Here is a 26,631-nt window from a genome sequence, read left to right as displayed (position 1 = left end):
TGTCATATATTCACAAACATCAGATAAATGTCAGTACTGTAACAATAAAATGGCACATAATGTCTTACATATAAAGCCAAATAATAACAGAAAAAAAGGGGAAAAAATAAATGTATCCTTCAATAGATATATTGTAAAAAAAACAGTACAAATAATGTCTCAATAAAAAGTGCATTCTTACTGAAAACAAGTATTACTGTAAAGTCTTGTTCAAAAATCAAAAGAAGCTGTTTTTTTTTTTTTTTTAATGCAAAGAACAAGAACATATAAAAGAAAAAGCATACGTATATCACATAATATCAACCAAAACAATAAAGGAGACAAAAATAAATATATAGAGAAAAAAAAAAGATAATAATAATAAAGTATATAACAACAAAAGAAGAGGTAGGGCCATTACATCAAACAAAAATGTTCACATGAAGAGATCAAATGCAGTGCAGATTCTAACAGTCCTTATGGCTTTCTTATTAGTAGATACTGAAATCAAATTTAAATAGTTTTCTATTTCTTTTAAGAAGACAGAGAAGATAGGTTTACAGTTTAAAATGTTGCATTTGTGAATATAGAATTTGCTTAGGAAAATAATTAAATTAATAACAAAACAGACATTTTCGTTTGTGGGGTCTGAATCAAAATACCCAAATATAATGTTTCTCATATGTATTGAGAAGCCTGGCAAAATCTTACACTTGATAAAAACATCAATATCATTCCAAAGCTTCTGAGTGTAATGACACGACCAAAATAAATGAACCACTGTTTCATCAGAATTCACACAAAAAGAGCATGTTAGCTCAATGTCAGATTTAAATCTTTGTATAAATTTCTTAACAGGATAGAACCTGTGTATCAACTTAAAGGACATTTCTTTCACTTTATTTGTGAGAATGAATTTCTGCTGTAAAGACCAGATTTTTTTTCCAATTAAGGTTACCAAACAAATTATTCCAAAAGGAAATAACAGGTGGAACAGAAATCAAATCCTTAAGAAATAAAGCTCTTATTTTATAGTTTTTAGCTTTCGATTCAGAAAAACAGATTTGACCAACAGAAGTATCACAAGGTTTAGGAAAGGATGCAGTAGATACTGGGGTGAAGTAATTACGGTTTTTAAAAAGCATACATAAACCAGAGGGAATAGCACCCATAAAAAAGAAGCTGTTCTGATGACAAGTGCGCCGACAACAGTGACGTCATCGCACCGGATGTTGATCTAAAGTCGGGAGGAGGAGCAGAAAGAAAACAAAGCAGCGCTGCGCTCGAGCTGTGCGTAAGTAACAAAAGAGAGCTCGCTATAAACACGCGCTATAAAGCGGCTGGTAAGAGCAGATGTTTGTGTTTTAGAGTTTCACTTGATAGAAAAAGTCTCGCAGAATGGACATGTTTGTGTATTTGTGATAGTAATGTGTTTTAGGGTGACGCTCGCGCACTCATGAAAGTCTTTGTTATGATGGTGATTATATTAAATGATTCTCACCGCTGTCTGTAGAGATGAAAATTAATAAATATAAATGACTGATTCATTGAATGTAGATGTGATGAATGGTTTTATGCGCAGTAGACAAACAGCTGACCAGACACTGAACAAACACACTTCAGACAAACCCACACAAACACAAACTTGCACACAAACACTGACACAAACTCACACACACAAAAACAGTCACTGACACAAACTTACACACAAACACTGACACAAACTCACACAGAAACACAGTCACTGACACAAACTCACACACAAACACTGACACAAACTCACACACAGTCACTGACACAAACTCACACACAAACACTGACACAAACTCACACACAGTCACTGACACAAACTCACACACAGTCACTGACACAAACTCACACACAGTCACTGACACAAACTCACACACAGTCACTGACACAAACTCACACACAGTCACTGACACAAACTCACACACAAACACTGACACAAACTCACACACAAACACTGACACAAACTCACACACAAACACTGTCACTGACACAAACTCACACACAAACACAGTCACTGACACAAACACACACACAAACACTGACACAAACTCACACACAAACACAGTCACTAACACAAACACTGACACAAACTTACACACAAACAGTCACTGACACAAACTCACACACAAACTGTCACTGACACAAACTCACACAAACACTGACAAACTCACACACAAACACTGACACAAACACAGTCACTGACACAAACTCACACACAAACACAGTCACTGACACAAACTCACACACAAACACTGACACAAACTCACACACACAATCACTGACACAAACTCACACACAAACACAGTCACTGACACAAACTCACACAGAAACACTGACACAAATTCACACACAAACACAGTCACTGACACAAACTCACACACAAACACAGTCACTGACACAAACTTACACACAAACAGTCACTGACACAAACTCACACACAAACACAGTCACTGACACAAACTCACACACAAACACTGACACAAACTCACACACAAACACTGACAAACTCACACACAAACACTGACACAAACTCACACACAAACTTACACACAAACACTGACATAAACACAGTCACTGACACAAACTCACACACAAACACAGTCACTGACACAAACTCACACACAAACACTGACACAAACTCACACACAAACACAGTCACTGACACAAACTCACACACAAACACTGACACAAACTCACACACAAACACAGTCACTGACACAAACTCACACACAAACACAGTCACTGACACAAACTCACACACAGTCACTGACACAAACTCACACACAGTCACTGACACAAACTCACACACAGTCACTGACACAAACTCACACACAGTCACTGACACAAACTCACACACAAACACTGACACAAACTCACACACAAACACTGACAAACTCACACACAAACACTGTCACTGACACAAACTCACACACAAACACAGTCACTGACACAAACACACACACAAACACTGACACAAACTCACACACAAACACAGTCACTAACACAAACACTGACACAAACTTACACACAAACAGTCACTGACACAAACTCACACACAAACAGTCACTGACACAAACTCACACAAACACTGACAAACTCACACACAAACACTGACACAAACACAGTCACTGACAAACTCACACACAAACACAGTCACTGACACAAACTCACACACAAACACTGACACAAACTCACACACAAACACTGACACAAACTCACACACAAACACAGTCACTGACACAAACTCACACAGAAACACTGACACAAACTCACACACAAACACAGTCACTGACACAAACTCACACACAAACACAGTCACTGACACAAACTTACACACAAACAGTCACTGACACAAACTCACACACAAACACAGTCACTGACACAAACTCACACAAACACTGACACAAACTCACACACAAACACTGACAAACTCACACACAAACACTGACACAAACTCACACACAAACTTACACACAAACACTGACACAAACACAGTCACTGACACAAACTCACACACAAACTTACACAGTCACTGACACAAACTCACACACAAACACGGACACAAACTCACACACAAACACAGTCACTGACACAAACTCACACTCAAACACTGACACAAACTCACACACAAACACAGTCACTGACACGAACTCACACACAAACACAGTCACTGACACAAACTCAAACAGAAACACAGTCACTGACACAAACTCAAACAGAAACACAGTCACTGACACAAACTCACACACAAATTTACACACAAACACTGACACAAACTCACACAGTCACTGACACAAACTCACACAAACACTGACACAAACTCACACACAAACTTACACACAAACACTGACACAAACACAGTCACTGACACAAACTCACACACAAACTCACACAAACACTGACACAAACACAGTCACTGACACAAACTCACACACAAACTCACACACAAACACTGACACAAACTCACACACAAACACAGTCACTGACACAAACTCACACACAAACACAGTCACTGACACAAACTCACACACAAACACAGTCACTGACACAAACACACACACAAACACTGACACAAACTCACACACAAACACAGTCACTGACACAAACTCACACACAAACACAGTCACTGACACAAACTCACACACAAACACTGACACAAACTCACACACAGTCACTGACACAAACTCACACACAGTCACTGACACAAACTCACACACAGTCACTGACACAAACTCACACACAAACACTGACACAAACTCACACACAAACACTGACAAACTCACACACAGTCACTGACACAAACTCACACACAAACACTGACACAAACTCACACACAAACACAGTCACTGACACAAACTCACACACAAACACAGTCACTGACACAAACACACACACAAACACTGACACAAACTCACACACAAACACAGTCACTGACACAAACTCACACACAAACACAGTCACTAACACAAACACTGACACAAACTTACACACAAACAGTCACTGACACAAACTCACACACAAACAGTCACTGACACAAACACTGACACAAACTCACACACAAACACAGTCACTGACACAAACTCACACACAAACACAGTCACTGACACAAACTCACACACAAACACAGTCATTGACAAACTCACACAAACACAATCACTGACACAAACTCACACACAAACACAGTCACTGACACAAACACTGACACAAACACAGTCACTGACACAAACACTGACACAAACACAGTCACTGACACAAACTCACACACAAACACAGTCACTGACACAAACACTGACACAAACACAGTCACTGACACAAACTTACACACAAACAGTCACTGACACAAACTCACGCACAAACACTGACACAAACTCACACACAAACACTGACAAACTCACACACAAACACTGAAACAAATACAGTCACTGACACAAACTCACACACAAACACAGTCACTGACACAAACTCACACACAAACACAGTCACTGACACAAACTCACACACAAACACTGACACAAACTCACACACAAACACAGTCACTGACACAAACTCACACACAAACACAGTCACTGACACAAACTCACACAAACACTGACACAAACTCACACACAAACACTGACACAAACTCACACACAAACAGTCACTGACACAAACTCACACACAAACACAGTCACTGACACAAACTCACACACAAACACTGACACAAACTCACACACAAACACAGTCACTGACACAAACTCACACACAAACACAGTCACTGACACAAACTCACACACAAACACAGTCACTGACACAAACTCACACACAAACTTACACACAAACACTGACACAAACTCACACACAAACACAGTCACTGACACAAACTCACACACAAACACAGTCACTGACACAAACTCACACACAAACACAGTCACTGACACAAAATCACACACAAACACAGTCACTGACACAAACTTACACACAAACAGTCACTGACACAAACACAGTCACTGACACAAACTCACACAAAAACACAGTCACTGACACAAACTTACACACAAACACAGTCACTGACACAAACTCACACAAACACAGTCACTGACACAAACTCACACACAAACACAGTCACTGACACAAACTCACACAGAAACACAGTCACTGACACAAACTCACAAACACAGTCACTGACACAAACTCACACAAACACTGACACAAACTCACACACAAACACAGTCACTGACACAAACTCACACAAACAGTCACTGACACAAACTCACACAAACACAGTCACTGACTCAAACTCACACACAAACACAGTCACTGACACAAACTCACACACAAACATAGTCACTGACACAAACTCACACACAAACACAGTCACTGACACAAACACTGACACAAACACACACACAAACACTGACACAAACTCACACACAAACACAGTCACTGACACAAACTCACACACACACACAAACACTGACACAAACTCACACACAAACAGTCACTGACACAAACTCACACACAAACACTGACACAAACTCACACACAGTCACTGACACAAACTCACACACAAACACAGTCACTGACACAAACTCACACACAAACACTGACACAAACTCACACACAAACACAGTCACTGACACAAACTCACACACAAACACTGACACAAACTCACACACAAACACAGTCACTGACACAAACTCACACACAAACACAGTCACTGACACAAACTCACACACAAACACAGTCACTGACACAAACTCACACACAAACACAGTCACTGACACAAACTCACACACAAACACAGTCACTGACACAAACTCACACACAAACACAGTCACTGACACAAACTCACACACAGTCACTGACACAAACTCACACATCACAATCACTGACACAAACTCACACAAACACTGACACAAACTCACTGACACAAACTCACACACAAACACTGACACAAACACAGTCACTGACACAAACTTACACACAAACACTGACACAAACACAGTCACTGACACAAACTCACACACAAACTCACACAAACACTGACACAAACACAGTCACTGACACAAACTCACACACAAACTCACACACAAACACTGACACAAACTCACACACAAACACAGTCACTGACACAAACTCACACACAAACACAGTCACTGACACAAACTCACACAAACACTGACACAAACACAGTCACTGACATAAACTCACACACAAACAGTCACTGACACAAACTCACACAAACACTGACACAAACTCACACACAAACACAGTCACTGACACAAACTCACACACAAACACAGTCACTGACACAAACTCACACACAAACACAGTCACTGACACAAACTCACACACAAACACAGTCATTGACACAAACTCACACAAACACAGTCACTGACACAAACTCACACACAAACACAGTCACTGACACAAACACTGACACAAACACAGTCACTGACACAAACTCACACAAATACTGACACAAACTCACACACAAACACTGACAAACTCACACACAAACACTGACACAAACACAGTCACTGACACAAACTCACACACAAACACAGTCACTGACACAAACTCACACACAAACACTGACACAAACTCACACACAAACACTGACACAAACTCACACACAAACACAGTCACTGACACAAACTCACACAGAAACACTGACACAAACTCACACACAAACACAGTCACTGACACAAACTCACACACAAACACAGTCACTGACACAAACTTACACACAAACAGTCACTGACACAAACTCACACACAAACACTGACACAAACTCACACACAAACACAGTCACTGACACAAACTCACACAAACACTGACACAAACTCACACACAAACACTGACAAACTCACACACAAACACTGACACAAACTCACACACAAACACTGACACAAACACAGTCACTGACACAAACTCACACACAAACTTACACACAAACACTGACACAAACACAGTCACTGACACAAACTCACACACAAACACAGTCACTGACACAAACTCACACACAAACACGGACACAAACTCACACACAAACACAGTCACTGACACAAACTCACACTCAAACACTGACACAAACTCACACACAAACACAGTCACTGACACAAACTCACACACAAACACAGTCACTGACACAAACTCAAACAGAAACACAGTCACTGACACAAACTCAAACAGAAACACAGTCACTGACACAAACTCACACACAAATTTACACACAAACACTGACACAAACTCACACAAACACTGACACAAACTCACACACAAACTTACACACAAACACTGACACAAACACAGTCACTGACACAAACTCACACACAAACTCACACAAACACTGACACAAACACAGTCACTGACACAAACTCACACACAAACTCACACACAGTCACTGACACAAACTCACACACAAACACAGTCACTGACACAAACTCACACACAAACACAGTCACTGACACAAACTCACACACAAACACAGTCACTGACACAAACACACACACAAACACTGACACAAACTCACACACAAACACAGTCACTGACACAAACTCACACACAAACACAGTCACTAACACAAACACTGACACAAACTTACACACAAACAGTCACTGACACAAACTCACACACAAACAGTCACTGACACAAACTCACACAAACACTGACACAAACTCACACACAAACACAGTCACTGACACAAACTCACACACAAACACAGTCACTGACACAAACTCACACACAAACACAGTCACTGACACAAACTCACACACAAACACAGTCACTGACACAAACTCACACACAAACACAGTCATTGACACAAACTCACACAAACACAGTCACTGACACAAACTCACACACAAACACAGTCACTGACACAAACACTGACACAAACACAGTCACTGACACAAACACTGACACAAACAGTCACTGACACAAACTCACACACAAACACAGTCACTGACACAAACACTGACACAAACTTACACACAAACAGTCACTGACACAAACTCACACACAAACAGTCACTGACACAAACTCACACACAAACACTGACACAAACTCACACACAAACACTGACAAACTCACACACAAACACTGACACAAACACAGTCACTGACACAAACTCACACACAAACACAGTCACTGACACAAACTCACACACAAACACAGTCACTGACACAAACTCACACACAAACACTGACACAAACTCACACACAAACACAGTCACTGACACAAACTCACACACAAACACAGTCACTGACACAAACTCACACAAACACTGACACAAACTCACACACAAACACTGACAAACTCACACACAAACACAGTCACTGACACAAACTCACACACAAACACAGTCACTGACACAAACTCACACAGAAACACTGACACAAATTCACACACAAACACAGTCACTGACACAAACTTACACACAAACAGTCACTGACACAAACTCACACACAAACACTGACACAAACTCACACACAAACACAGTCACTGACACAAACTCACACAGAAACACAGTCACTGACACAAACTCACACACAAACACAGTCACTGACACAAACTCACACACAAACATAGTCACTGACACAAACTCACACACAGTCACTGACACAAACTCACACACAAAAACAGTCACTGACACAAACACAGTCACTGACACAAACTCACACACAAACACAGTCACTGACACAAACTCACACAGAAACATAGTCACTGACACAAACTCACACACAGTCACTGACACAAACTCCCACACAAACAGTCACTGACACAAACTCCCACACAAACAGTCACTGACACAAACTCACACACAAACACTGACACAAACTCACACAGTCACTGACACAAACTCACACACAAACACTGACACAAACTCACACACAAACTCACACACAAACACTGACACAAACTCACACACAAACACAGTCACTGACACAAACTTACACACAAACACTGACACAAACTCACACACAAACATTGACACAAACTCACACACAAACACTGACACAAACTCACACACAAACACAGTCACTGACACAAACTCACACACAAACACAGTCACTGACACAAACTCACACACAAACACTGACACAAACTCACACACAAACACAGTCACTGACACAAACTCACACAAACACAGTCACTGACACAAACTCACACACAAACACAGTCACTGACTCAAACTCACACACAAACACAGTCACTGACACAAACTCACACACAAACACAGTCACTGACACAAACTCACACACAAACACAGTCACTGACACAAACTCACACACAAACACTGACACAAACTCACACACAAACACAGTCACTGACACAAACTCACACACAAACACTGACACAAACTCACACACAAACACAGTCACTGACACAAACTCACACACAAACACAGTCACTGACACAAACTCACACACAAACTCACACACTAACACAGTCACTGACACAAACTCACACACAAACACTGACACAAACTCACACACAAACACAGTCACTGACACAAACTCACACACAAACACAGTCACTGACAAACTCACACACAAACTCACACACAAACACAGTCACTGACACAAACTCACACACAAACACTGACACAAACTCACACACAACACAGTCACTGACACAAACTCACACACAAACACAGTCACTGACACAAACTCACACACAAACACTGACACAAACTCACACACAAACACAGTCACTGACACAAACACACACACAAACACTGACACAAACTCACACACAAACAGTCACTGACACAAACTCACACACAAACACTGACACAAACTCACACACAGTCACTGACACAAACTCACACACAAACACAGTCACTGACACAAACTCACACACAAACATTGACACAAACTCACACACAAACACAGTCACTGACACAAACTCACACACAAACACTGACAAACTCACACACAAACACTGACACAAACACAGTCACTGACACAAACTCACACACAAACTTACACACAAACACTGACACAAACACAGTCACTGACACAAACTCACACACAAACACAGTCACTGACACAAACACAGTCACTGACACAAACTCACACACAAACACGGACACAAACTCACACACAAACACAGTCACTGACACAAACTCACACTCAAACACTGACACAAACTCACACACAAACACAGTCACTGACACAAACTCACACACAAACACAGTCACTGACACAAACTCAAACAGAAACACAGTCACTGACACAAACTCAAACAGAAACACAGTCACTGACACAAACTCACACACAAATTTACACACAAACACTGACACAAACTCACACAGTCACTGACACAAACTCACACAAACACTGACACAAACTCACACACAAACTTACACACAAACACTGACACAAACACAGTCACTGACACAAACTCACACACAAACACTGACACAAACACAGTCACTGACACAAACTCACACACAAACTCACACAAACACTGACACAAACACAGTCACTGACACAAACTCACACACAAACACTGACACAAACTCACACACAAACACAGTCACTGACACAAACTCACACACAAACACAGTCACTGACACAAACTCACACAAACACTGACACAAACTCACACACAAACACAGTCACTGACACAAACTCACACAACACTGACACAAACACAGTCACTGACACAAACTCACACACAACACAGTCACTGACACAAACTCACACACAACACAGTCACTGACACAAACTCACACACAAACACAGTCACTGACACAAACTCACACACAAACACAGTCATTGACACAAACTCACACAAACACAGTCACTGACACAAACTCACACACAAACACAGTCACTGACACAAACACTGACACAAACACAGTCACTGACACAAACACTGACACAAACAGTCACTGACACAAACTCACACACAAACACAGTCACTGACACAAACACTGACACAAACTTACACACAAACAGTCACTGACACAAACTCACACACAAACAGTCACTGACACAAACTCACACACAAACACTGACACAAACTCACACACAAACACTGACAAACTCACACACAAACACTGACACAAACTCACACACAAACACAGTCACTGACACAAACTCACACACAAACACAGTCACTGACACAAACTCACACACAAACACTGACACAAACTCACACACAAACACAGTCACTGACACAAACTCACACACAAACACAGTCACTGACACAAACTCACACAAACACTGACACAAACTCACACACAAACACTGACAAACTCACACACAAACACAGTCACTGACACAAACTCACACACAAACACAGTCACTGACACAAACTCACACAGAAACACTGACACAAATTCACACACAAACACAGTCACTGACACAAACTTACACACAAACAGTCACTGACACAAACTCACACACAAACACTGACACAAACTCACACACAAACACAGTCACTGACACAAACTCACACAGAAACACAGTCACTGACACAAACTCACACACAAAAACAGTCAATGACACAAACTCACACAGAAACATAGTCACTGACACAAACTCACACACAGTCACTGACACAAACTCACACACAAAAACAGTCACTGACACAAACACAGTCACTGACACAAACTCACACACAAACACAGTCACTGACACAAACTCACACAGAAACATAGTCACTGACACAAACTCACACACGACCTAACCCTAACCCTACTGACACAAACTCCCACACAAACAGTCACTGACACAAACTCCCACACAAACAGTCACTGACACAAACTCACACACAAACACTGACACAAACTCACACAGTCACTGACACAAACTCACACACAAACACTGACACAAACTCACACACAAACTCACACACAAACACTGACACAAACTCACACACAAACACAGTCACTGACACAAACTTACACACAAACACTGACACAAACTCACACACAAACATTGACACAAACTCACACACAAACACTGACACAAACTCACACACAAACAGTCACTGACACAAACTCACACACAAACACAGTCACTGACACAAACTTACACAAACACTGACACAAACTCACACACAAACACAGTCACTGACACAAACTCACACACAAACACAGTCACTGACACAAACTCACACACAAACAGTCACTGACACAAACTCACACAAACACTGACACAAACTCACACACAAACACAGTCACTGACACAAACTCACACACAAACACAGTCACTGACACAAACTCACACACAAACACAGTCACTGACACAAACTCACACACAAACACAGTCACTGACACAAACACACACACAAACACTGACACAAACACACACACAAACACTGACACAAACACACACACAAACACTGACACAAACTCACACACAAACACAGTCACTGACACAAACTCACACACAAACACTGACACAAACTCACACACAAACACAGTCACTGACACAAACTCACACACAAACACAGTCACTGACAAACTCACACACAAACTCACACACTAACACAGTCACTGACACAAACTCACACACAAACACTGACACAAACTCACACACAAACACAGTCACTGACACAAACTCACACACAAACACAGTCACTGACAAACTCACACACAAACTCACACACTAACACAGTCACTGACACAAACTCACACACAAACACTGACACAAACTCACACACAAACACTGACACAAACTCACACACAAACTCAAACACTGACAGGAACTCACACAAACACTGACACAAACACACACACAAACACTGACACAAACTCACACACAAACACAGTCACTGACACAAACTCACACAAATTCACACACAAACACTGACACAAACTCACACACAAACAGTCACTGACACAAACTCACACACAAACACTGACACAAACTCACACACAGTCACTGACACAAACTCACACACAAACACAGTCACTGACACAAACTCACACACAAACATTGACACAAACTCACACACAAACACAGTCACTGACACAAACTCACACACAAACACTGACAAACTCACACACAAACACTGACACAAACTCACACACAAACACTGACACAAACACAGTCACTGACACAAACTCACACACAAACACTGACACAAACACAGTCACTGACACAAACTCACACACAAACACAGTCACTGACACAAACTCACACACAAACACGGACACAAACTCACACACAAACACAGTCACTGACACAAACTCACACTCAAACACTGACACAAACTCACACACAAACACAGTCACTGACACGAACTCACACACAAACACAGTCACTGACACAAACTCAAACAGAAACACAGTCACTGACACAAACTCAAACAGAAACACAGTCACTGACACAAACTCACACACAAATTTACACACAAACACTGACACAAACTCACACAGTCACTGACACAAACTCACACAAACACTGACACAAACTCACAAACACTGACACAAACTCACACAAACTTACACAAACACTGACACAAACACAGTCACTGACACAAACTTACACACAAACACTGACACAAACACAGTCACTGACACAAACTCACACACAAACTCACACAAACACTGACACAAACACAGTCACTGACACAAACTCACACACAAACACTGACACAAACTCACACACAAACAGTCACTGACACAAACTCACACACAAACACAGTCACTGACACAAACTTACACAAACACTGACACAAACTCACACACAAAAACAGTCACTGACACAAACTCACACAAACTCTGACACAAACACAGTCACTGACACAAACTCACACACAAACAGTCACTGACACAAACTCACACAAACACTGACACAAACTCACACACAAACACAGTCACTGACACAAACTCACACACAAACACAGTCATTGACACAAACTCACACAAACACAGTCACTGACACAAACTCACACACAAACACAGTCACTGACACAAACACTGACACAAACACAGTCACTGACACAAACACTGACACAAACTTACACACAAACAGTCACTGACACAAACTCACACACAAACAGTCACTGACACAAACTCACACACAAACACAGTCACTGACACAAACACTGACACAAACTTACACACAAACAGTCACTGACACAAACTCACACACAAACACTGACACAAACTCACACACAAACACTGACAAACTCACACACAAACACTGACACAAACACAGTCACTGACACAAACTCACACACAAACACAGTCACTGACACAAACTCACACACAAACACAGTCACTGACACAAACTCACACACAAACACTGACACAAACTCACACACAAACACAGTCACTGACACAAACTCACACACAAACACAGTCACTGACACAAACTCACACAAACACTGACAAACTCACACACAAACACAGTCACTGACACAAACTCACACACAAACACAGTCACTGACACAAACTCACACAGAAACACTGACACAAATTCACACACAAACACAGTCACTGACACAAACTTACACACAAACAGTCACTGACACAAACTCACACACAAACACTGACACAAACTCACACACAAACACAGTCACTGACACAAACTCACACAGAAACACAGTCACTGACACAAACTCACACACAAAAACAGTCAATGACACAAACTCACACAGAAACATAGTCACTGACACAAACTCACACACAGTCACTGACACAAACTCACACACAAAAACAGTCACTGACACAAACACAGTCACTGACACAAACTCACACACAAACACAGTCACTGACACAAACTCACACAGAAACATAGTCACTGACACAAACTCACACACAGTCACTGACACAAACTCCCACACAAACAGTCACTGACACAAACTCACACACAAACACTGACACAAACTCACACAGTCACTGACACAAACTCACACACAAACACTGACACAAACTCACACACAAACACTGACACAAACTCACACACAAACACAGTCACTGACACAAACTTACACACAAACACTGACACAAACTCACACACAAACACAGTCACTGACACAAACTCACACACAAACATTGACACAAACTCACACACAAACACTGACACAAACTCACACACAAACACAGTCACTGACACAAACTCACACACAAACACAGTCACTGACACAAACTCACACAAACACTGACACAAACTCACACAAACACAGTCACTGACACAAACTCACACACAAACACAGTCACTGACTCAAACTCACACACAAACACAGTCACTGACACAAACTCACACACAAACATAGTCACTGACACAAACTCACACACAAACACAGTCACTGACACAAACACACACACAAACACTGACACAAACACACACACAAACACTGACACAAACACACACACAAACACACACACAAACACTGACACAAACTCACACACAAACACAGTCACTGACACAAACTCACACACAAACACTGACACAAACTCACACACAAACTCACACACTACACTCACACAAACTCACACACAGTCACTGACACAAACTCACACACAAACACTGACACAAACTCACACACAAACACACTCACTGACACAAACTCACACACAAACACAGTCACTGACACAAACTCACACAGAAACACAGTCGCTGACACAAACTCACACACAAACACTGACACAAACTCACACACAAACACAGTCACTGACACAAACTCACACACAAACACTGACACAAACTCGCACACAAACACAGTCACTGACACAAACTCACACACAAACACTGACACAAACTCACACACAAACACAGTCACTGACACAAACTCACACACAGTCACTGACACAAACTCCACACAAACAGTCACTGACACAAACTCACACACAATCACTGACACAAACTCACTCAAACACTGACACAAACTCACACACAAACACAGTCACTGACACAAACTCACACACAAACACAGTCACTGACACAAACTCACACACAAACAGTCACTGACACAAACTTACACACAAACAGTCACTGTCACAAACTCACTCAAACACTGACACAAACTCACACACAAACACAGTCACTGACACAAACTCACACACAAACAGTCACTGACAAAAACTCACACAAACACTGACACAAACTCACACACAGTCACTGACACAAACTTACACACAAACACAGTCACTGACACACAAGCACTGACACAAACTCACACAAACACAGTCACTCACACACAAACACTGACACAAACTCACACACAAACACAGTCACTGACACAAACTCACACAAACACAGTCACGACACAAACTCACACACAAATACAGTCACTGACACAAACTCACACACAAACATAGTCACTGACACAAATTCACACACAAACAGTCACTGACACAAACACTGACACAAACTCACACACAAACTCAAACACTGACAGGAACTCACACAAACACTGACACAAACACACACACAAACACTGACACAAACTCACACACAAACACAGTCACTGACACAAACTCACACAAATTCACACACAAACACTGACACAAACTCACACACAAACAGTCACTGACACAAACTCACACACAAACACTGACACAAACTCACACACAGTCACTGACACAAACTCACACACAAACACAGTCACTGACACAAACTCACACACAAACATTGACACAAACTCACACACAAACACAGTCACTGACACAAACTCACACACAAACACTGACAAACTCACACACAAACACTGACACAAACTCACACACAAACACTGACACAAACACAGTCACTGACACAAACTCACACACAAACTTACACACAAACACTGACACAAACACAGTCACTGACACAAACTTACACACAAACACTGACACAAACACAGTCACTGACACAAACTCACACACAAACACGGACACAAACTCACACACAAACACAGTCACTGACACAAACTCACACTCAAACACTGACACAAACTCACACACAAACACAGTCACTGACACGAACTCACACACAAACACAGTCACTGACACAAACTCAAACAGAAACACAGTCATTGACACAAACTCAAACAGAAACACAGTCACTGACACAAACTCACACACAAATTTACACACAAACACTGACACAAACTCACACAGTCACTGACACAAACTCACACAAACACTGACACAAACTCACACAAACACTGACACAAACTCACACACAAACTTACACACAAACACTGACACAAACACAGTCACTGACACAAACTTACACACAAACACTGACACAAACACAGTCACTGACACAAACTCACACACAAACTCACACAAACACTGACACAAACACAGTCACTGACACAAACTCACACACAAACTCACACACAAACACTGACACAAACTCACACACAAACAGTCACTGACACAAACTCACACACAAACACAGTCACTGACACAAACTTACACAAACACTGACACAAACTCACACACAAAAACAGTCACTGACACAAACTCACACAAACACTGACACAAACACAGTCACTGACACAAACTCACACACAAACAGTCACTGACACAAACTCACACAAACACTGACACAAACTCACACACAAACACAGTCACTGACACAAACTCACACACAAACACAGTCATTGACACAAACTCACACAAACACAGTCACTGACACAAACTCACACACAAACACAGTCACTGACACAAACACTGACACAAACACAGTCACTGACACAAACACTGACACAAACTTACACACAAACAGTCACTGACACAAACTCACACACAAACAGTCACTGACACAAACTCACACACAAACACTGACACAAACTCACACACAAACACTGACAAACTCACACACACAAACACAGTCTGACACAAACTCACACAAACACAGTCACTGACACAAACTCACACACAAACACAGTCACTGACACAAACTCACACACAAACACTGACACAAACTCACACACAAACACAGTCACTGACACAAACTCACACACAAACACAGTCACTGACACAAACTCACACAAACACTGACACAAACTCACACACAAACACTGACAAACTCACACACAAACACAGTCACTGACACAAACTCACACACAAACACAGTCACTGACACAAACTCACACAGAAACACTGACACAAATTCACACACAAACACAGTCACTGACACAAACTTACACACAAACAGTCACTGACACAAACTCACACACAAACACTGACACAAACTCACACACAAACACAGTCACTGACACAAACTCACACAGAAACACTGACACAAACTCACACACAAACACTGACACAAACTCACACAGAAACATAGTCACTGACACAAACTCACACACAGTCACTGACACAAACTCACACACAAAAACAGTCACTGACACAAACACAGTCACTGACACAAACTCACACACAAACACAGTCACTGACACAAACTCACACAGAAACATAGTCACTGACACAAACTCACACACAGTCACTGACACAAACTCCCACACAAACAGTCACTGACACAAACTCACACACAAACACTGACACAAACTCACACAGTCACTGACACAAACTCACACACAAACACTGACACAAACTCACACACAAACACTGACACAAACTCACACAGTCACTGACACAAACTCACACACAAACACTGACACAAACTCACACACAAACACTGACACAAACTCACACAGTCACTGACACAAACTCACACACAGTCACTGACACAAACTCACACACAAAAACAGTCACTGACACAAACACAGTCACTGACACAAACTCACACACAAACACAGTCACTGACACAAACTCACACACAAACACAGTCACTGACACAAACTCACACAGAACACAGTCACTGACACAAACTCCCACACAAACAGTCACTGACACAAACTCACACACAAACACTGACACAAACTCACACAGTCACTGACACAAACTCACACACAACACTGACACAAACTCACACAACACAACACAGTCACTGACACAAACTCACACACAAACACTGACACAAACTCACACAGTCACTGACACAAACTCACACACAGTCACTGACACAAACTCACACACAAAAACAGTCACTGACACAAACACAGTCACTGACACAAACTCACACACAAACACAGTCACTGACACAAACTCACACAGAAACATAGTCACTGACACAAACTCACACACAGTCACTGACACAAACTCCCACACAAACAGTCACTGACACAAACTCACACACAAACACTGACACAAACTCACACAGTCACTGACACAAACTCACACACAAACACTGACACAAACTCACACACAAACTCACACACAAACAGTCACTGACAAACTTACACACAAACACAGTCACTGACACAAACTCACACACAAACTCACACACAAACACTGACACAAACTCACACACAAACACAGTCACTGACACAAACTTACACACAAACAGTCACTGACACAAACTCACACACAAACACAGTCACTGACACAAACTCACACACAAACATTGACACAAACTCACACACAAACACTGACACAAACTCACACACAAACACAGTCACTGACACAAACTCACACACAAACACAGTCACTGACACAAACTCACACAAACACTGACACAAACTCACACACAAACACAGTCACTGACACAAACTCACACAAACACAGTCACTGACACAAACTCACACACAAACACAGTCACTGACACAAACTCACACACAAACATAGTCACTGACACAAACTCACACACAAACACAGTCACTGACACAAACACACACACAAACACTGACACAAACTCACACACAAACACAGTCACTGACACAAACACACACACAAACACTGACACAAACTCACACACAAACATAGTCACTGACACAAACTCACACACAAACACTGACACAAACTCACACACAAACACAGTCACTGACACAAACTCACACACAAACTCACACACAAACACAGTCACTGACACAATCTCACACACAAACACTGACACAAACTCACACAGCCACTGACACAAACTCACACACAAACACTGACACAAACTCACACACAAACACACTCACTGACACAAACTCACACACAAACACAGTCACTGACACAAACTCACACAGAAACACAGTCGCTGACACAAACTCACACACAAACACTGACACAAACTCACACACAAACACAGTCACTGACACAAACTCACACACAAACACTGACACAAACTCGCACACAAACACAGTCACTGACACAAACTCACACACAAACACTGACACAAACTCACACACAAACACAGTCACTGACACAAACTCACACACAGTCACTGACACAAACTCCCACACAAACAGTCACTGACACAAACTCACACACAATCACTGACACAAACTCACTCAAACACTGACACAAACTCACACACAAACACAGTCACTGACACAAACTCACACACAAACACAGTCACTGACACAAACTCACACACAAACAGTCACTGACACAAACTTACACACAAACAGTCACTGTCACAAACTCACTCAAACACTGACACAAACTCACACACAAACAGTCACTGACAAAAACTCACACAAACACTGACACAAACTCACACACAGTCACTGACACAAACTTACACACAAACACAGTCACTGACACACAAGCACTGACACAAACTCACACAAACACAGTCACTCACACACAAACACTGACACAAACTCACACACAAACACTGACACAAACTCACACACAAACACAGTCACTGACACAAACTCACACAAACACTGTCACTGACACAAACTCACACAAACACAGTCACTGACACAAACTCACACACAAATACAGTCACTGACACAAACTCACACACAAACATAGTCACTGACACAAATTCACACACAAACAGTCACTGACACAAACACTGACACAAACTCACACACAAACTCAAACACTGACAGGAACTCACACAAACACTGACACAAACTCACACACAAACACTGACACAAACTCACACACAAACACAGTCACTGACACAAACTCACACACAAACAGTCACTGACACAAACTTACACACAAACACAGTCACTGACACAAACTCACACACAAACACTGACACAAACTCACAAACAGTCACTCACACACAAACACTGACACAAACTCACACAAACAGTCACTCACACACAAACACTGACACAAACTCACACACAAACTCACACACAGACACTGACACAAACTCACACAGTCACTGACACAAACTCACACACAAACTCACTCATAAACACTGACACAAACACTGACACAAACACTGACACAAACTCACACACAAACACTGACACAAACTCACACACAAACTCACACAAGCGCTGACACAAACTCACACACAAACACTGACACAAACTCACACATAAACACTGACACAAACACTGACACAAACTCACACAAACACTGACACAAACTCACACACAAACACTGACACAAACTCACACACAAACACAGTCACTGACACAAACTCACACACAAACAGTCACTGACACAAACTCACACAAACACTGACACAAACTCACACATAGTCACTGACACAAACTTACACACAAACACAGTCACTGACACAAACTCACACACAGTCACTCACACACAAACACTGACACAAACTCACACACAAACTCACACACAGACACTGACACAAACTCACACAGTCACAAACTCACACATAAACACTGACACAAACACTGACACAAACTCACACACAAACACTGACACAAACTCACACACAAACACAGTCACTGACACAAACTCACACAAACACTGTCACTGACACAAACTCACACAAACAGTCACTGACACAAACTCACACACAAACAGTCACTGACACAAACACTGACACAAACTCACACACAAACTCACACAAACACTGACACAAACTCACACACAAACTCAAACACTGACACAAACTCACACACAAACACTGACACAAACTCACACACAAACACAGTCACTGACACAAACTCACACACAAACAGTCACTGACACAAACTCATACAAACACTGACACAAACTCACACACAGTCACTGACACAAACTTACACACAAACACAGTCACTGACACAAACTCACACAAACTCACACACAGACACTGACACAAACTCACACATAAACACTGTCACAAACACTGACACAAACTCACACATAAACACTGACACAAACTCACACACAAACACTGACACAAACTCACACAAGCACTGACACAAACTCACACATAAACACTGACACAAACACTGACACAAACTCACACAAACACTGACACAAACTCACACACAAACAGTCACTGACACAAACTCACACACAAACTCACACACAAACTCACACACAGTCACTGACACAAACTCACACACAAACAGTCACTGACACAAACTCACACACAAACTCACACACAAGCACAGTCACTGACAAACTCACACACAAACAGTCACTGACACAAACTCACACACAAACTCACACACAAACTCACACACAGTCACTGACACAAACTCACACACAAACAGTCACTGACACAAACTCACACACAAACTCACACACAAGCACAGTCACTGACAAACTCACACACAAACAGTCACTGACACAAACTCACACAAACATTGACACAAACTCACACAGTCACTGACACAAACTTACACACAAACACAGTCACTGACACAAACTCACACACAAACACTGACACAAACTCACAAACACAGTCACTCACACACAAACACTGACACAAACTGACACAAACTCACACAGTCACTGACACAAACTCACACACAAACTCACACATAAACACTGACACAAACTCACACACAAACACTGACACAAACTCACACATAAACACTGACACAAACTCACACACAAACACTGACACAAACTCACACACAAACTCACACAAGCACTGACACAAACTCACACACAAACACTGACACAAACTCACACATAAACACTGACACAAACACTGACACAAACTCACACAAACATTGACACAAACATTGACACAAACTCACACACAAACACTGACACAAACTGACACACAAACACTGACACAAACTCACACACAAACACTGACACAAACTCACACACAAACACTGACACAAACTCATACAAACACTGACACAAACTCACACACAAACATTGACACAAACTGACACACAAACACTGACACAAACACTGACACAAACTCACACACAAACTCAAATACTGACACAAACTCACACAAACACTTACACAAACACTTACACAAACTCACACACAAACACACTCAATCAAATGCAGAGACCGTATTACTGACTTAATGTGGATCTTCCTAATTCACATCCAGCACACACATGAAACACAGAACATGTCTCACACACACATTAACATACTAATCTCAGATATTGATCCATGTTTGAAAACTTCACTGCACTGATGTGTTCATAGTATTTATTGAACATATTCTCTCTGTCATGTGTTTCTTCACAGGTGTGTGTTTGGTGTCATGGGTCGCATCTTCCTTGATCATATTGGCGGGACACGCCTCTTTTCCTGTGCCAACTGTGATACCATCCTGACCAACCGCTCGGAGCTCATCTCCACACGCTTCACGGGTGCCACCGGCCGAGCGTTCCTCTTCAACAAGGCACTGACACACACACACACGTCCATATAACTACACACACATCCATATAACTACACACACACACACGTCCATATAACTACACACACACACACACACACGTCCATATAACTACACACACACACACACACACACACACACACACACACACGTCCATATAACTACACACACACACACACACATCCATATAACTACACACACACACACACACACGTCCATATAACTACACACATACGTCCATATAACTACACACACTCTCACACACACACACACACACACGTCCATATAACTACACACAAGTCTCCTAAACTATATCATTCTTTCATTCATACATGATAATAATAAACAGATAAAGATCGTTTGACACTGCAGCAGTATTTTATTACTGAAGGTGTAAATTGATACTCCACCATCTATGTTTATGGTGTGTGTGTGTCTGTGTGTGTGAACGTGCGTGTGTGTACCTGACTGTTATCAGGTGGTGAATCTGCAGTACAGTGATGTTCAGGATCGTGTGATGTTGACGGGCAGACACATGGTTCGTGATGTCAGCTGTAAGAACTGCAACAGTAAGCTGGGCTGGATCTACGAGTTCGCCACCGAGGACAGTCAGCGCTATAAAGAGGGCCGTGTGATCCTGGAGAGGGCGCTCGTGAGGGAGAGCGAGGGCTTCGAGGAGCATGTCCCGTCTGACGCGTCCTGAGACGTCTCACCTTCGGTCACATGTTCATCTCCATCTCTCCTCCACAAACACAAGAACTCTATAGATGAATCACGAGACTCATGATCCGAACGATATGAAGATTCATGACATCACAATCTCTCATTCTATTGTTACATCATCATCATCATCACTAATAACAGTTCATTCTCTCATCATTTACTCATATGCGTCTCATGAAGACATTTGAATGGAGATATGATGTTTATAATCATGCAATGCAAGTCAATAAGCTCTAAAAAGCACATAAATGCAGCATAGAAGTAATCCATATGACTCCAGTGGTTTAATCCATGTCAAAACATGGTCACACGTAGGAGACTAGATGTTACAAAGACATGTAGAGTGACACTGTATGTCTGTTTCTCACCCAAAACTGATCGAATCTCTTCTGAAGACATGTATTAAACCAGTGGAGTCTTATGGATTACTTTCATGCTGCATTTATGTGCTTTTTAGAGGGCTTTTAAAGTCCTGTCTGATGAACAGGGTTTGTGTTGTGTATGTGTCCTGACATGAGAGGAGCACACGCACACGTCAAGCCTGAATAATGATCTGTTCTTCATCACACAAACTCCCAATTTCTGCTGATGTAAAGGTCTGTTCACTCCTCACCGTTGTGTCACATGATCATGACAGTGTTCAGTGTTGTGTTGCTGACGTTCCTCTTGAATTATCTGAACTGTAAAAGCACAACAGCAAGATTCATGTGTTCCCAATAAAGCGTCCTGCATATATCTGAGATCTCATCGTGACGGAGACTTGCTGTGAGATCTGATATTCTAAAGGTCTGTTACTACAGCAAGACGTTACATTGATGATCTGTCTGAAGGGTTATAGAGAATGATCACTCTGCCTCTGTCCGGTGTGTTGAGACGACTCGTGTCACTGTTGAGTGCACTTTACTTAAACTAACGGTATTAAAGAACATCTGAGACCGGCAGCTTTACACTTCAGGTGACTCAACAGTTTCAGCTTACACACATACACTGGAAAGAAAAACTCATTTCTGCTGATCTGCACATGATGCACACATGCACAAGAACAATGCTGGTGTAGTTTGAAACCATTTCCTGGTGTTGATGGTCCCAGTGTGTGTTCAGATCGTCCTGTGGGGTTTGAGTTTCCACTGATCACACCGACTGCAACAACAAACAACAGATGAGACACTGTGATACAGAAGAAATGCATCAACGCCACATTTCCATAGAAACGCTCGTTTATAATATACAGAAGATTATTTCAGCTCTGTAGGTTCATACAATGCAAGTGAATGGTGACCAGAACTTTGAAGCTCCAAAAAGCACATAAAGGCACCATAAAAATAATCCATAATAATCTGTTGGTGCATACAATGCAAGTGAATGGTGACTAGAAATTCGAAGCTCCAAAAAGCACATAAAGGCACCATAAATGTAATCCATAAGTAATCTGTAGCTAGACTAGAACTTTGAAGCCCCAAAAAGCACATAAAGGCAGCATAAAAGTAATCCATAAGTAATCTGTTGGTCCATACAATGCAAGTGAATGGTGACTAGAACTTCAAAGCCCCAAAAAGCACATAAAGGCACCATATAAAGTAATCCATAAGTAATCTGTAGCTAGACTAGAACTTTGAAGCCCCAAAAAGCACATAAAGGCAGCATAAAAGTAATCCGTAAGTAATCTGTCGGTCCATACAATGCAAGTGAATGGTGACTAGAACTTCAAAGCTCCAAAAAGCACATAAAGGCACCATAAAAGTAATCCATAAGTAATATGTAGCTAGACTAGAACTTTGAAGCTCCAAAAAGCACATAAAGGCAGCATAAAAGTAATCCATAAGTAATCTGTTGGTCCATACAATACAAGTGAATGGTGACCAGAACTTTGAAGCTCCAAAAA

General features: G+C 41.6%; 1 protein-coding gene across 2 annotated transcripts; it reads left to right on the top strand.

Moving 5' to 3' along the window:
* The first annotated feature begins 1,209 nt into the window (after nucleotides 1–1,209).
* On the top strand, nucleotides 1,210–25,986 carry LOC127617613 (protein yippee-like 5). Of its 2 annotated transcripts, none has more exons than XM_052089607.1 (3): nucleotides 1,210–1,273; nucleotides 23,873–24,029; nucleotides 24,505–25,982. In XM_052089607.1, the coding sequence occupies exons 2-3, from the start codon at nucleotides 23,889–23,891 to the stop codon at nucleotides 24,727–24,729; spliced, it is 366 nt and encodes a 121-aa protein (XP_051945567.1). In that variant the 5' UTR covers nucleotides 1,210–1,273; nucleotides 23,873–23,888; the 3' UTR covers nucleotides 24,730–25,982. The 2 variants fall into 2 exon arrangements, with proteins under 2 accessions (XP_051945567.1, XP_051945568.1); XM_052089608.1 differs by having other exon boundaries at nucleotides 1,220–1,269; nucleotides 24,505–25,986.
* Nucleotides 25,987–26,631: the final 645 nt, after the last annotated feature.

The sequence above is a fragment of the Xyrauchen texanus genome, chromosome 24, assembly GCF_025860055.1.
Source record: "Xyrauchen texanus isolate HMW12.3.18 chromosome 24, RBS_HiC_50CHRs, whole genome shotgun sequence".
NCBI classification, from domain to species: domain Eukaryota; kingdom Metazoa; phylum Chordata; class Actinopteri; order Cypriniformes; family Catostomidae; genus Xyrauchen; species Xyrauchen texanus.
The sequence above is the reverse complement of the archived record's forward strand: the minus strand, read 5'-3'. Positions and strand labels throughout refer to the sequence as shown.